Source organism: Lepus europaeus, chromosome 5 (genome assembly GCF_033115175.1).
Source record: "Lepus europaeus isolate LE1 chromosome 5, mLepTim1.pri, whole genome shotgun sequence".
Classification (NCBI taxonomy): Eukaryota; Metazoa; Chordata; class Mammalia; order Lagomorpha; family Leporidae; genus Lepus; species Lepus europaeus.
In genome coordinates, this window is record NC_084831.1 from 154,716,248 (window position 1) to 154,729,909 (window position 13,662).

The 13,662-nt window shown below is 51.4% G+C and overlaps 1 protein-coding gene across 2 annotated transcripts in view; it reads left to right on the top strand.

The window, feature by feature from the left end:
• The window catches only part of ASTN1 (astrotactin 1), a 339,338-nt gene that overhangs the window by 295,940 nt on the left and 29,736 nt on the right, over positions 1–13,662 (top strand). For both annotated transcript variants that reach the window (XM_062192978.1, XM_062192977.1), the window contains exons 17-18: positions 6,244–6,512; positions 13,233–13,366. In XM_062192978.1, coding sequence (XP_062048962.1) covers positions 6,244–6,512; positions 13,233–13,366 — 403 coding nt within the window. The remainder of the gene's footprint in view (positions 1–6,243; positions 6,513–13,232; positions 13,367–13,662) is intronic.

Consider the following 13,662-nt stretch of genomic DNA (forward strand, 5'->3'; position numbering starts at 1 on the left):
GCCTTTCAGTACTAGATCTGGCTGTTCCCTGTCTTCAGCCTAAGTCCTTACATCCCGAGGGAATCAATTACCCAAAACACGTGGGTGACCTCTGAGATACACATGCTTTACAGAACTTTCCCAGTGAACTTTTCGCCGTAGTTCCTCAGATCGTCTCTGGACAATTCTCATTTGTATGTAACTGGAAGGAGTGGGGATCCTCTCTGGATTGATGCCCTGATCCTGAGGATAGAAGTAGAAAAATCTCAAGGAAACAGACCATCACAGGCCACGAGGAATTTAAACCCAGCCTGTCTGGTCAGTACCAGCAGAACACAGAGTAGTCACTTTATATACAAGTTCCCAGAAATGATTCATTCAACAAATACTTGTAGTCATTCAATAAATGTTTGTTTAAGGACTTGGTGGACGCGTCTGTGTGTATTTCACGGTAGTCACTGCGGGGTAGCATGGTGGGAAACAAGACATCCTCTGTCCTGCAAGGCTCCTACTGTGTGGTGGTGATGGCAGGCAGGGCGGAAGGAGAGCGGCACCGTGAGGATAGGGTGAGCGAGAGGGCACGGCCCGTGCCCCAGGCACTGTTCTCAGATCTCCCCGTGGACGCCGTCGGCCTTGCCAAATCGGCTCAGTGGTCTCCATTTTATACATGAGAAAGCCCAGACACAAAAAGGTTAAGGACACAGCAAGCTGTTAGCGGTGAGGTCACAAGTTGTCACCCGCCTGCTCTGCTCCAGCGGCAGCCCGTGGAGACGAGCGGATGGTTTGGGAGGATAAAGGATGTGGATTCCAGCGTTGGGTGCCATGGTTAAGATGCTACTTGGGGTCAGGTGTCCCATGGGAGGCTGTGGTGGGCATCTGGGGAAGGCATCAGCAGATGGGAGATCTCTTTTGGTCTCTGTCTCTGTGTCTCTTTGACTTTCAAATCAAATTACATTTTTAAAAAAACACAAATTTCAGAAGATTAGGTGATTGGAGGTGCGGAGAGAAAGAGAAAGGCTTCTTTTCCTCTTTTTTTATAATTGAGCTTTTCTTTAAAAAGTTTATTTTATTTATTTGAAATGCAGAGAGGAGGGGGGGAGAGAGAGAGAGAGAGAGAGAGAGAGAGAGAGAGAGAATGTCTCCCATCCACTGGTTCAGTCCCCACACGCCCACAGCTCAAATCCAGGCACAGTGATATGGGGGTGGCTGCACCAGACGCCTGTCCTGGAAGCTAGGATATCTGAATGGAGCCACTAGGAAGTTAGCTGTGCCTTTTGCGAGCTAGCACGTGACAGTGGAGGAAAGAGTTGCGCAGAGAGCGCGGAGGAAATGGAGGCTGCAGCCTTGCGCAGGCCGAGTTGGAGCAAGTGGATGCCCAAGCAAGCACGCCAAGGCGCTGCTACATGCGGGGGAGATCTCAGCCAGAGGTACGGAGTTGGCCGTCGTCACAGCGTTGTCTTCCTACGTAATTATCTGAAACTTCAGTAGGGACTGGGGAGCTGCTTAGAGATGTTTGGCTTTTGTCCATTCTGACTTTTTCCAAAAATTTAATCTATGGTCATTCCGAAATATCCACGTAATGTATAAATGATAGGTAGAGAGATGGATTCATAGGTAGGTAGGTAGGTAGACAGACAGACAGACAGACTGGCCCAAAGTAGTCAAAGGAGCTTCAAAGGTGAGAAACATACAGTGCCTGGCTCCGGGGTACTGTCTCATGTAGAGAGCTATCTCCCGGAGAGAGAAGTAGCAGTTCATGCCCTCTCCTCTTTGCCCTAACTAGGAGTCATTGCACTGTATTGTATTGGGGTTTCCGAGAGCCTGTCACCGCGCAGGTGCGGGAGTTCACTCTGAGTCCAGACTGCCCTCAGCCTCTCTGTGCAGCGTCGTGATGAAGCTCCCCGAGGGGTTGCTTGGCGCCTGGGTGGCTGGAGGACACGTGCGTTCTGACAGCCCAGAGTGCCCGGCTTGAGCACCAGGCCAGCGTGGAGGCCAAGGGCGGGCCTGCCTGGCACGCGGGCTGCCAGGGGCCGTAGCTGTGCTGCCTCTGCCCCACGCCGAGCCCCCTTCCTGGGCATCCGTCTCCAAAGCTGGGTCCCATTAGTCTGCATCTGATTTCTGTGCTGCCTAATGAACTGCTTCTGTGATGTCATTAGCATCTCATTGCCTTGGGCACCGGCTCAGGAGAGAGATTCTGAGGCAGCCCCAGAATCCTGCAGGAATGGTACCAATCGGCTTCATCACGACGGATTCACCTTCATGCCCTGGCGGTCTCCACCCGCCCACCAGCCCCTGCCCGAGAGGGGCTCGGTCCCTTGGATCGCCCTCACGGGCCCCCAGCCCAGCCGGGTCAGCGTGCACAAGCCCGAGGCCACAGGCCGCTCCGCTGTCGGATTCTGCGGATGGAGATCGCCGGTCTTCTCATCACAGGATGGTCCACTGGGGAAACTCAGCCACTGTGTGCTGTAGGATACAGATTTAGCCTAAAGCAAATGGCATGTATTTATAGCAAGCTGTATTTGCAAAATGCTTTGCAGTTTTGGGGCTGTTAACTGCATTCCAGGTTGGATGTTCTGCTCCAGCAGCATGCTGGGAGCCCAACAGTGGTGACTGGAGCCTCCACTGTCCGTTGGTGACCGCAGAGAACCACTGTCAGCACTCACTCACTGATGCCTTGTGTCCAGACTGTGGACTGACTGAGTGAACTCAATACTCATTTGACCAGGAGATACCTCAGTGGCTCAAATCCCCAGTGCGTGTCTTACGCAGGCCATGGACACCCACAGAAGGCAGGCGGGCGACAAAACTGTACAGAAGGTGACAGAAGGGGAGAGCCCCTGAGCCACATGCAAACCTCTGCCCTCCCCCAACTCCAAGAGGGCGCGGTTAAAAGCAGGTGCCCAGGCCCACCTGGCCTGGAGCTCTCACCTCACCGCTCTGTGCCTTGGCACGGGTACGGTTGTAGGTGCTGTCTTGGGGCTAAGGCAGATTTATCTGGGCTCTCACGACCGGCCTCCATCACACACACATGAGCTTCCCTGGAAGGCTATGGACTGGGGAGCGGCTGGCCCTGACTTCTGGGGACCCAGCCTCTTCCCGGGACGCTCTGTCCTGCGGGACAGGCCCACGGGAGGGCCAGGTGGCCTTTTCCTGGGGACACAGGCATTGGCGGCCTCCCGCCATCTCGTTCTGCACCGTCTCTCCCAGCCCTGTCGGCTCCCCAGCCCTGCCTTGTTCTTAGGGCCGGACGACAGCCACTGAGAGGGAACCAGCCCTGCGAGGGTCCGCCCCAGCCCGGCGCCCTGGGGACCCGGCGTGGGCTCGGCGGTGCCCGTGCCTGCAGCGCCCTCTGGCGGCCGCGCCTGCCTGTCCCGCGTGGAGGTGGGAGACAGAAAAGGAATTATATACTGAATCGATCTTCTGTATATAAAGATATTTGGAAATGAAAAAAAAAAAAAACCTGGTGTTAAATTGGAAATGGCATAGAAAATTAATTAATTTTTTAAAAAAAAATATTATGTAGGATCTCTGTCTTTAATGTGCTGCACACTCTTATTTAATGCTATAACTAGTACTCCAACAGTATTTTTTTTTTCACTTTGTGTTGCTATATGGGGGCAAACTGTTGAAATCGTTACCTAATTTATACTAAACTGATCTTTTGTACATAAAGAGAATCGAAAATGAATCATGATGTGATTGGAAGGGGAGAGGGAGTGGGAAAGGGGAGGGTTGTGGGTGGGAGGGAAGTTTTGGGAGGGGGAAGCCATTGTAATCCATGAGCTGTACTTTGGAAATTTATATTCATTAAATAAAAGTTTAATAATAATAATAAAATAATAATAATAATAAAAAGAAAAGGAATTGTGTCCCGTTACTCCCCCTTTGAGGGGACTTTTGCTGCACGGTAAGGATATTGAGGGACTTTTTATTTTTCTGCGTGGGTTTTCTTAATTATCCTGTCATCGTCACCTTTCTCTATTTTTCTCCTTAACATGTGTCACACTATTGTCTTATTCCCTCTTTCTCATTATTCAGTGAAAAAATATTGCACGGCTGCAGCATTTTTAAAGGCAGTTCTAGGTTCCTTTTCCACATGTATTCATTTTCTGCCATGGCAAAGTGTTCTCTTCCTTAGGCTCGGGACAGTCATTTTAGGCCTGATGTCGCCACCTCGTGGTCACCTCCTGGCAGTGCTGTTCTGCTCCCCGGTGAAGGTCTTTGCGCAGAGCAGGCCTGGCGGGCTGGTCAGGAGGTGCCTGTCGGTATCTGCAGCTTCTAGGGGCAACCGAGAGCCCCGCCTCCCCTCGCCCAAGAAAGCAGTACGTCTGTACCGATCTGAACAACTTTTTCCATTCATTTCCCTACCAAGTAAAGGTCTGTTCAGAAATCCCACGAAGGGCCCGAGGCCTCACCCCACCCTCTCCTACTCCTGCCCAGTCCATATCACACGCTGGGGAAGGCCTGGAGGCCTGGCAGGGCCGGGATGGGGAGCGGTGTGGGCCAGACATGGTGGCTTTGCAAACGCTCCCAGCGCGCGGTGACTGCGTTGTCAGCTTGGATGTCAACTCAGGTGCACCTGTGGGTGAAGTGACCCGAGGACTGTGTGGTGTGGGCTCCTGCGCCTCTTACTGGAGATTATCGTCCTTATTCTTGGTGCGGCCGGTTAAGAAGTGCACTTGTGGGGCCGGCGCCATGGCTCACTTGGCTAATCCTCCACCTGCAGCGCCGGCATCCCATATGGGCGCCAGGTTCTAGTCCCGGTTGCTCCTCTTCCAGTCCAGCTCTCTGCTGTGGCCCGGGAAGGCAGTGAGGATGGTCCAAGTGTTTGGGCCCTGCACCTGCATGGGAGACCGGGAGGAAGCACCTGGCTCCTGGCTTCGGATCGGCGTAGCTCCGGCTGTAGCAGGCATTTGGAGGGTGAACCAACGGAGGGAAGACCTTTCTCTCTGTCTCTCTCTCCCCCTGTCTATAACACTACCTGTTAGATAAATAAACAAACAAACAAATAAATAAATAAACGAAGTGCACTTGTAATCCAGGTAGGGAGGGGTCAAGCTCAGCCCTGGGAAACTGCTAAACAACGTCAAAGGGAAATCAGTGAGCGCATCCTTGGCCTTGGTGCACGGGAGGAATCCCAGATCACCGGAGCCCTATGATGGTGACGCACATCTGGGGGACACGCGGGCGCATGTGGCAGAGCAGACAGGAGGGGGAGTCACCAGAGCCCCTCGGGCCCCGCCAGAGCGGGCCCTTTGACGAAGCCCGTGAGTCGTGCCTCTCAGTCCCCCAAAGATCTGGCTCATCGAGCGTCGCGTTCTGGATGAGCCGAGAGGCCCGGAGCGAACGCTGTGTGCGTGCTCAGGATTTCCGGAAGTCCACGGGTTCCGTGGTGTTGCTTCACGCGTGGACGGCAGTTGTGCAGAAAGCAATCAGGGGTCTCTCAAGGAGCCAGCGCTTGTTGTCCACAGACTCTGCGGCTTCTTGTAAGGGCAAAAACCGTTGTTCTCCGTTAGGCGTTTCTCCTGTTTGTCACCAGAAATACCCAGAGCTTCTCTAACGAGGTTTCACTCGTCAAACGAGAGCAGTAGAGACCCATCTTACAGGCCTCAGAGTGAAAGGCTTTTGGAAAAAGTCAAAAATGATTCTCCTTCCCCAATACATTATTCAATAAAGATCCAGAGAAGTTCTGTTCTTCCTTAAAGAGTTTAAAATCAGACAACATTGGCTGCAAACCCCCAGCATTCCTGCTCAGTTTTGAGGCTCTCAACCCGACTTTGCTCATCTGTACAATGGGTTTAGTGATAGACCTCCTTCAGAGAGCTAGGATCACGCCTACAGGAGACGTTGAATGGCTCTCACTTCCATGTTGCTAGCTCCATTCTGATGATGACTTGACAGGTGGTAGTGACGAGGTTTGGCCGTCTATCCATTTTGCACCACTGGAGGTAGGTGCTATTAATTCCTTTCTTTACCGATGAAGAAACTGAGTGATAAGGCAGTCATGGCTGTTAGTGCTGGGACCATAAACACAGACCCTGTGAGAGCGCCCCCGGAGGAGACCAGCGGGACTCGGGACTCCCAGAAGGGAGACGACCGGTCTGGCCCTTGGAAGGGCCATTTCCAGCCCTGTGGGTCGCAGGGAGAGTGGACGCCCCAGATGGTGGAGACAGTCGCGTGCCTGCCACCCACTCCGTGGCGCTCTCTGGCCTCCAGCAGCCAGGGTTGCTCACCGTTACCCTCTTTCCCTTCCCTGTCTGCCAGGCAACTCCCCATCAGATGAGTCGGAGGAGCGGGAAAGAGACCCCAAGGTGCTGACGTTCCCAGAATACATCGCAAGCTTGTCTGACTCCGGAGCGAAGCGCGTGGCGGCCGGAGTACGGATGGAGTGCCAGAGCAAGGGACGCTGCCCCTCGTCCTGCCCCCTGTGCCACGTGACATCCAGCCCTGACACCCCCGCCGAGCCGGTTCTCCTGGAAGTGACCAGGGCTGCCCCCATCTATGAACTGGTGACCAACAACCAGACCCAGAGGGTAAGACGCCTGGGACTCTGGGCTCTGGGAGCCATCAGCAGCGTTACAGGGCTTTCCCAGGGGCCCGGGAAGGTGGCAGAGTGCAGCTGGGCTTGGTGCTAGCACGTGGATAAGAGGCTTTTTGTTGATGAGCTAATTTGCTTGGATGTGCGTGTTTGCTTACTAAGGCAAATCAGTGCATCCACAACACCCAGAGTGATGGGATTCAGGAGTCACAGCTGAGAACTCATTTGGGTCCTTGAGCAAAAAAGGGCAGGAGGAAAGTAGAGTGGGAGGCACTGTTCAAGGAGCCAGCCCTCATTCCTCAGGGGGCAGTCCTGGGGATGAGGCCCACGTCTGTCTCTCCCCTGTTGGCACAGGAGGTGGGCCAGCTCCCCTAACTGACCCCCAAGCTTGGGGCCAGCTGCAGCTGGACCAGGGAAGCTTGAGAGGCACAAGTCCAAAGGCAAGGGCTGGGCTGGCCGCCCCAGGCCGGGGGTCAGGGTGCTGCCCTCTCTGTGGCTCTGAGAAACAAAGCCCCCACGCAGAGAGGTCGGGACATTTCCCACTCCACCTTTGTCTCTGCCTCTTCCTCTCCCACGATGCCAGGAGGAAGTGGTTGGACCCAGAGGAGGAGGAGTGGAGGACTGACAGGCAGTGATGTCAGTCGACCCTGCCCAGCTCCCGGCATGCTCCAGGACACAAAGGGCAGAGTGGGTTAGAAACTCACCACAGCCATCAGGACAGCGACAAAAGCAACAACAAGGAAGCTGTGGGGTGCAGGACTTCTGAGACTGTAGGCAGAGGCTGGGCTGGGGACGGGACACAGCGTGAGTCACGGGGGAGCTGCCCCCTGCCAGAGGGGTGTGCCCAGCCAGGTGGGGCGATAATTGCTTTCTCTTTTCTCTTTGAAGGGACCCCTGGTGTGTCACAGTTTGTCTCAGACCCATAGGATGTGTGTGTCTTTCTCTCGCCCACCCGCCTCTGCCACAGATATTTGCTTGCATGTTTGAAAATAAGGTTTTTCACAGGAACAAGAAGACAGAGTGTTCCTGTGGCCAAGCAGTTCCTCTTCCATCTGATAGAGGTGGCTATAGGAAGGGGGGTGGGGAAGAGGAAGCCATGGGGAGGGGGGGAGGAGGAGGGTGTTGAGAGGATTAAAAGGAGGAGCTTGGTTGCCATAGAGACCCCAAGCTGCAGTGGCTTTGGTCCAATGCCCAGCCCTCTCTGCCTCATTGTGTCTTACCCAAGGCTGCTGCAGCTGATACTGGAGACAGCAGGGTCCCAGAGTCAGACCCAGACAACGGGGTGTGGGAGGTCTTGGAGGGAGAGGAGGGCACAGGCCCCCTGGTTTCTGCAGAGGAGACAGTCGCGGGAGGAAGGCAGTAGACCCATTTCCGATGCCCTGCTCACCACGCCTTGGCCGTCTCTGCTCCGTGCACCTGTCCTCGGAGGGGGCTGGGAGATGCCTTCCATCCGGCTGCCCTGGGATTCTCTGGAGTTTCTAATCACGTGGACAAGCGGCCCGTGCTGAAGTTCAGCCAGCGTCACCCAGTTCCCCTCCCCTTTCTTCCGTAGGCGTGCTCTGCCCCAGCCGTCCTGGTGCTTCTGCCCTTTTTCCCGCTAACTGTCCCCTCTCTCCCAATGAACGGGGGTAAGGAGAAGGGGACAGGTGCCAGTTCACAGCTCAGTGTGAATTTTTATCTCTGTCCCTCTGTTGTGTCTGTGGGCCCATTTCTATCCCTCTTCATCTCCTTGTCTGCTTTCTGTTGAAATAGAGAATTGCTCACGCCAGGTTCCAGTCTCTTCTGTAACTGTGGTCAAGAAATAAGGAGCTCAAACTATCTGGCCAACTAAACCCAACAAGCTTGAGCTCACACTCTTCCTCCCTACCCTACACCTGTTGTGCACCTGTTGTGCCCGGACTGGAGAATATGGATGTTTCCTAGAATTTTGTTCTTATTCCCAACATCTGTTCCACCACCAAGAGACACACCTATCCCTTGAATCCATTCTCTTTTCATGGTAACTCTGTCAGAGCCTAATTATTTCAGCATCCATTGTAATATCAGGATGCCATTGTATTACAGTAGTCGTCTTACTGTTCTCTCTATTAGACTGCCCAGACTTATCTATCCACTGTGGACTTCTGTTTTGCATCAAAGTGACCCGATGACTTCAGAATCTGTGGAATACAATCTAAAGTCCTTAGCACATCATTATAAAGCAGTTCATGAGCCAGTTTTGTCTTCACTTATATGGTTAGGTTGTTACTATTTGTTTAAAAGATTATTTATGTATTTGAGAGGCAGAGTTAAAGACAGAGAGAGGGAGAGGCAGGAACGCCTTCCATCTGCTGGTTCACTCCCTGAATGGCCGGAGCTGGGCCCATCCAAAACCAGGAGCCAACAGCTTCTTCCAGGTCTCCCATGTGGGTGCAGAGGTCCAAGCACTTGGACTGTCCTCCACTGGTTTCCCAGGCATAAGCAGAGAGCTGGATTGGAGGAGGAGCAGCCAGGACACCAACTGGCGTCTGTATGGGATGCTGGCACCCATACGGCAGACGGAGGCTTAACCAACTACGCCACAGCACCAGCCCCATAGGTTATTAACTATTTTATATCTTATACTCTACCTTCCAAAGTGAACTCCTTGTCCCTCCTGAAACACAATGCATTTCTCATGCATCTGTCCCTTCAGCTTTGTAGCTCCCTGTCCCAAAATGTCTTTTCCCACATTTCTGCCTCGGACAAACTCCTACTATACTTCACTGAAGAACCGCTCGTCACCGAGAGCCCTCCCGTAGTCTCCTGGGGCAGCTGTGGTCCTTATGCACTGCCCATCGTGAGTGTGCAGGCGTCTTTCCCAGCACAGCTCATCTACTCCCACAGCTCTTCCCCCTCTAGACTGTGAGAAAAAATTGTCTGGGGAACTCCAGTGCCTCCCCGTGATCCGTGCACAGTCAATGCTGTGCTAGTAAGCCAGTGGATAGGCGAGCTTGCCTTGAAAATTCAGCTCTTCTCCTTGAAGAAAAACAATAGCAAACATTGCAAAATTCTTTCTGGAATTTTCTGGAATCAGATTTAAATCTGGTAACCAATGCATATTCCCTTTGCCATGTCTGGTGTCTTGTAGCTACCAAGAAAAATGCAATTTCCTTTACTGTTCCTTTCCAGCAGGGCTCTCACTCTTGTCCTGTCCTCAGCAAACCCTGCAGAAACCTGTGGCCCAGGATTCAGCGAGGAGGCACTGTCAGGGAGGGGTGTGAACTGAGGGGGACAAGTCAAAGCTTGGAAGAAATGGCCTTTCAGATGCTTGCCTTCCTCGTCCTCACCCCCACTGGACTGAGACACAGAGCCTGTTGCTGATGGCTGACCGCTGCTCTCCATGTGACCCCCACCTTGCCGTGGTCCATAGACCCTCGGTAACCCAGCCCTGCCTCCCTCTCACTCATGGGCTCAACATCACTTCGCCCACATGTCTGTAGTCTCTTACAGACCGACCAGCCTGTTTTTGGTCTATTTTAGAAGTCAAGTTTCCTCTGGGATGAGCTCTTCCTATTTTTGTCAAGTTTTTATTTGTTTGAAATGGAGATAGAGGGGAGAGAGAGAGAGAGAGAGAGAGAGAGAGAGAGAGAGAGTCTGTCTGCTGGTTCACCAGTCAAATGTTTGTCTACCGCCGTCTAAGTCACCCATGAGGCCTACAAGGACTCAGCTACTTGAACCATCACTGCTGCCTTCCGGAGTGTTCCCTGGCAGGACATGGCCTGGAAGCAGAGCTGGAATTACAAGTCAGGGTACTCTGATAGGGGACACAGGTGCTGCAGGGAGCAGTGCTCATCTTGGAAGTCTTCTTAACGTCACTTTTTACTATTTGGAACCCTAGTCTTCTTAGTGACCAGATACTCTGGTCTGTGCCACAGAGGCCAGGTAAAGATGTGCCTCATCAGAGAGGCCTTCCCAAATCTGTCTGGGAGGTGGCCCACTCCTCCCTACCCCTCCTGCCACCATAGACACAGAAACTCACTCTTGCCGACACGGTGGTTATTTGATTATTTTCATAACTTTTAATGTCTGTTTATATCTGGCTTTAAGATTTGTGGAAACAGGAGCCATCTGTGTCTCATGCATTCTTATATGTGTTCTGAATACTTAACACAGGAAATGTTCCCCTCTTACAGGTACCTGGCAAATAATTGTCTAGTGAGGACCCTGTAAGGCTCTTTTCCTAGTTTTTTTTTTAAGATTTATTTTATTTATTTGAAAGAGTTACAGAGAGCAGTAGAGACAGAGAGAGAGGTCTTCCATCCGCTGGTTTGCTCCCCAGATGGCCACAACGGCCAGAGCTGTGCTGATCCGAAGCCAGGAGCCAGGAGCTTCTTCCAGGTCTCCCACATGGGTGCAGGGGCCCAAGGACTTGGGCCACCTTCTACTGCTTGCCCAGGCCACAGCAGAGAGCTAGATTGGAAATCGAGCAGCCAGGACTACAACCGGCGCCCATATGGGATGCCGGTGCTTCAGGCCAGGGCATTAACCTGCTGCGCCACACAACTAGCTCCTCTTTTCCTAGGATTCAACCATGCAGCTTTTGATGTGAATTTGGCTCAGCCAGGGAAAAGATAATGTTAGTGACTGCTGTGTGTACCTGCTCTCTGCTGGGGGTGGTGGACACAGCATTAATGTGGAGCATCTCGTAGAGAGAGCCTGGGAAGTCCTGGGAAGTCCTGTGAAGTCCAGGGGATTGCGCTGAACCCAGGTGCTGCCACTGCTCCGTTCGCTTGTGCCGAGCAAGGCACTGAACCTCTGTGAGCTTGTTCGCCCCCACTGCAAGTCTTGATAACTGTCTATCAGAGTGTTAGCATCTGGGGCCAGGGCTGTAGCTCAGCAAGGTAAGCTGCAGCTTGTGAGGCCTGCATTCCATACGGGAACGCCTGTTCAGCCAGTCCCAGCTGCTCTGCGTCTGACCCATCTCCTTGCTAATGTGCCTGGGAAAGCAGCAGAAGATGGCTCAAGACCCACGTGCACTTCCTAGTTCCTGGCTCCTGACTCCTGGCTCCATTGTGGCCCAACCCTTGCTGTTGTAGCTTTTTTGATGGTAAAACTGCAGATAGAATCTCTCTCTCTCTCTCCCTCTCTCTCTTTCTCTCTCTGCCTTTCAAATAAATAATTATTCTTTAAAAAAAAAATTTGTTCCCACTCCCTGGAGGCCACCAAACCTGGAGGGGGTTGGTATGGACTCTTATTCCAATTGTTTAATCTGATGTAGGCTTTGCCAAATTCTGAAAGAACTTGCATATTGGCTTTAGGTTTAGACATGTCACCAGGACCCACTTCCTCACTAAGGTTTTACCCCTGTTGCAAGTTCTGCTATCACAGGGCTCTAATTTTATCCTCTGGTCCTTAGTTTAATCAGAAACCATCTCTATGACAGCACTGCATGAAAAGAAAGGTGCTAGGTTCTAGGTGGTCATAGAGCTCTACTAAGGACTCAACCTTGCAGTTCAAAGACAATAATAAAATCTCTGCCATTTATTGGAGGCAAATTTGTACAGGATACTAGAAATATGTTACATATATAACTTAGTTTTATATATAACACCTACAATATTATATAAACACATATTTATATATAATATGCTTTCATATATTTATGTTAAATATAAATGTATATTTTATAAAAATATATAAAGCATGCATATATTATATTTCATGTGCAATATATTTACATAAACTATATAAACTATATACAAAAATTGCATTTAATTTTCTTAACACCCTATTTGGAAAATGCTATCCTTTTAAAAATTTTTGTTTATTTTTATTTGGTTGAAAGTAGAGAGACAGAGACAAGAAAGAGAGTGATATCTCCCATCTTCTGGTTCATTCCCCAAATCCCCACAAAAGCCAGGCCTGAGCCTGGCCAAAGTCAGGAACAATGGACTTAATCCAAGTCTCCCACATGAATGCCAGAGACCCAGTTTGCTGCCTCCCAAGGCATTGGCAGGAGGCTGGAATCAGGAGCAGAGCTGAAATTTGAGCCCAGGCCCTCTGACATAGGGTGCAAGCATCCCAAGTGATGTGTTAACCACTGTGCCAGGTGCCCACCTGAAAGAACTTGCATTGACATAACTTTCCCAAGGTCACATGGCTTAGCAAAGATGGGGTTATAGCCCAAGGTGAACTGCTCCAGAGGGTGGCTTAGTCTTTGTACCACATGGTCTTCTCTTATTTATGGTCAACTGAGATATGCCTAATGCATAATGAGAACCCGAGGCAGATTGCAAAAGTATCCTAAGAGGATGCAAGGCACGTTGAAGGGGTGAGAAGAAGGGAGGGAGGAGGCAGTGAAGGATGCCAGAGAAACTCAGAGGAAGGGCTAAGTGGCTCTGGGTGGGGGGGAGAGTGGAGAAGGCAGCTGGCCTACAAGATACATGGTGAAGTGGTCACTGTTTCTTGAACCCAAAGTGGGAATAATGGAATGGAATATGAAGGAGTTGGAAGGTGGCCTGTGAGTCACTTCTAAGATAACAGCCCTAAACCACAAGGATGAACTGTTACACTAAAGGGAGTGAGACACCCCGGAAACAATCTCTGGGAGTGAGATTTTAGACCAAAAATGGTGAAGTGATGACAACCTTGTGACCGCAGGTAATTTTGGGCCCTGCAGAGCCTTGGGATTCTGTCCCTGGATTCTGATGACTTGAGCCTGGCTTCACTCACTCTCTTCTCTGCTCTTATGCAGCTCCTGAAAGAGGCCACCATGAGCTCTCTCTGGTGCTCAGGGACTGGAGATGTCATCGAGGATTGGTGTCGATGTGACTCCACTGCCTTTGGAGCTGATGGACTCCCTACCTGTGCGCCTCTCCCCCAGCCTGTGTACGGATCCCCTTCTCTGCCTCTCATGCGTCATTCTGCAAAAAGATATTGAGTGTCTATGAGTTGGAAAGCACTAGATTAGGCACGGGGTAACAAAGGAAAGAACACGGCATTGTGCCTGCCTTAGGGAAACTTTAATCTACCTAGAGAGGCAGGCACACAAAGGGTTATAGTAGAAGTAGGTAAAAGTAGTTGACATTTAAAGAAAGCGTGAAGAAGGAATGGCCAAGGCAGGATTTGCTCAATGACTTCATGGATGAGGTGGCATTTGAACTTCCCTTTGAAGATGAAGAAAA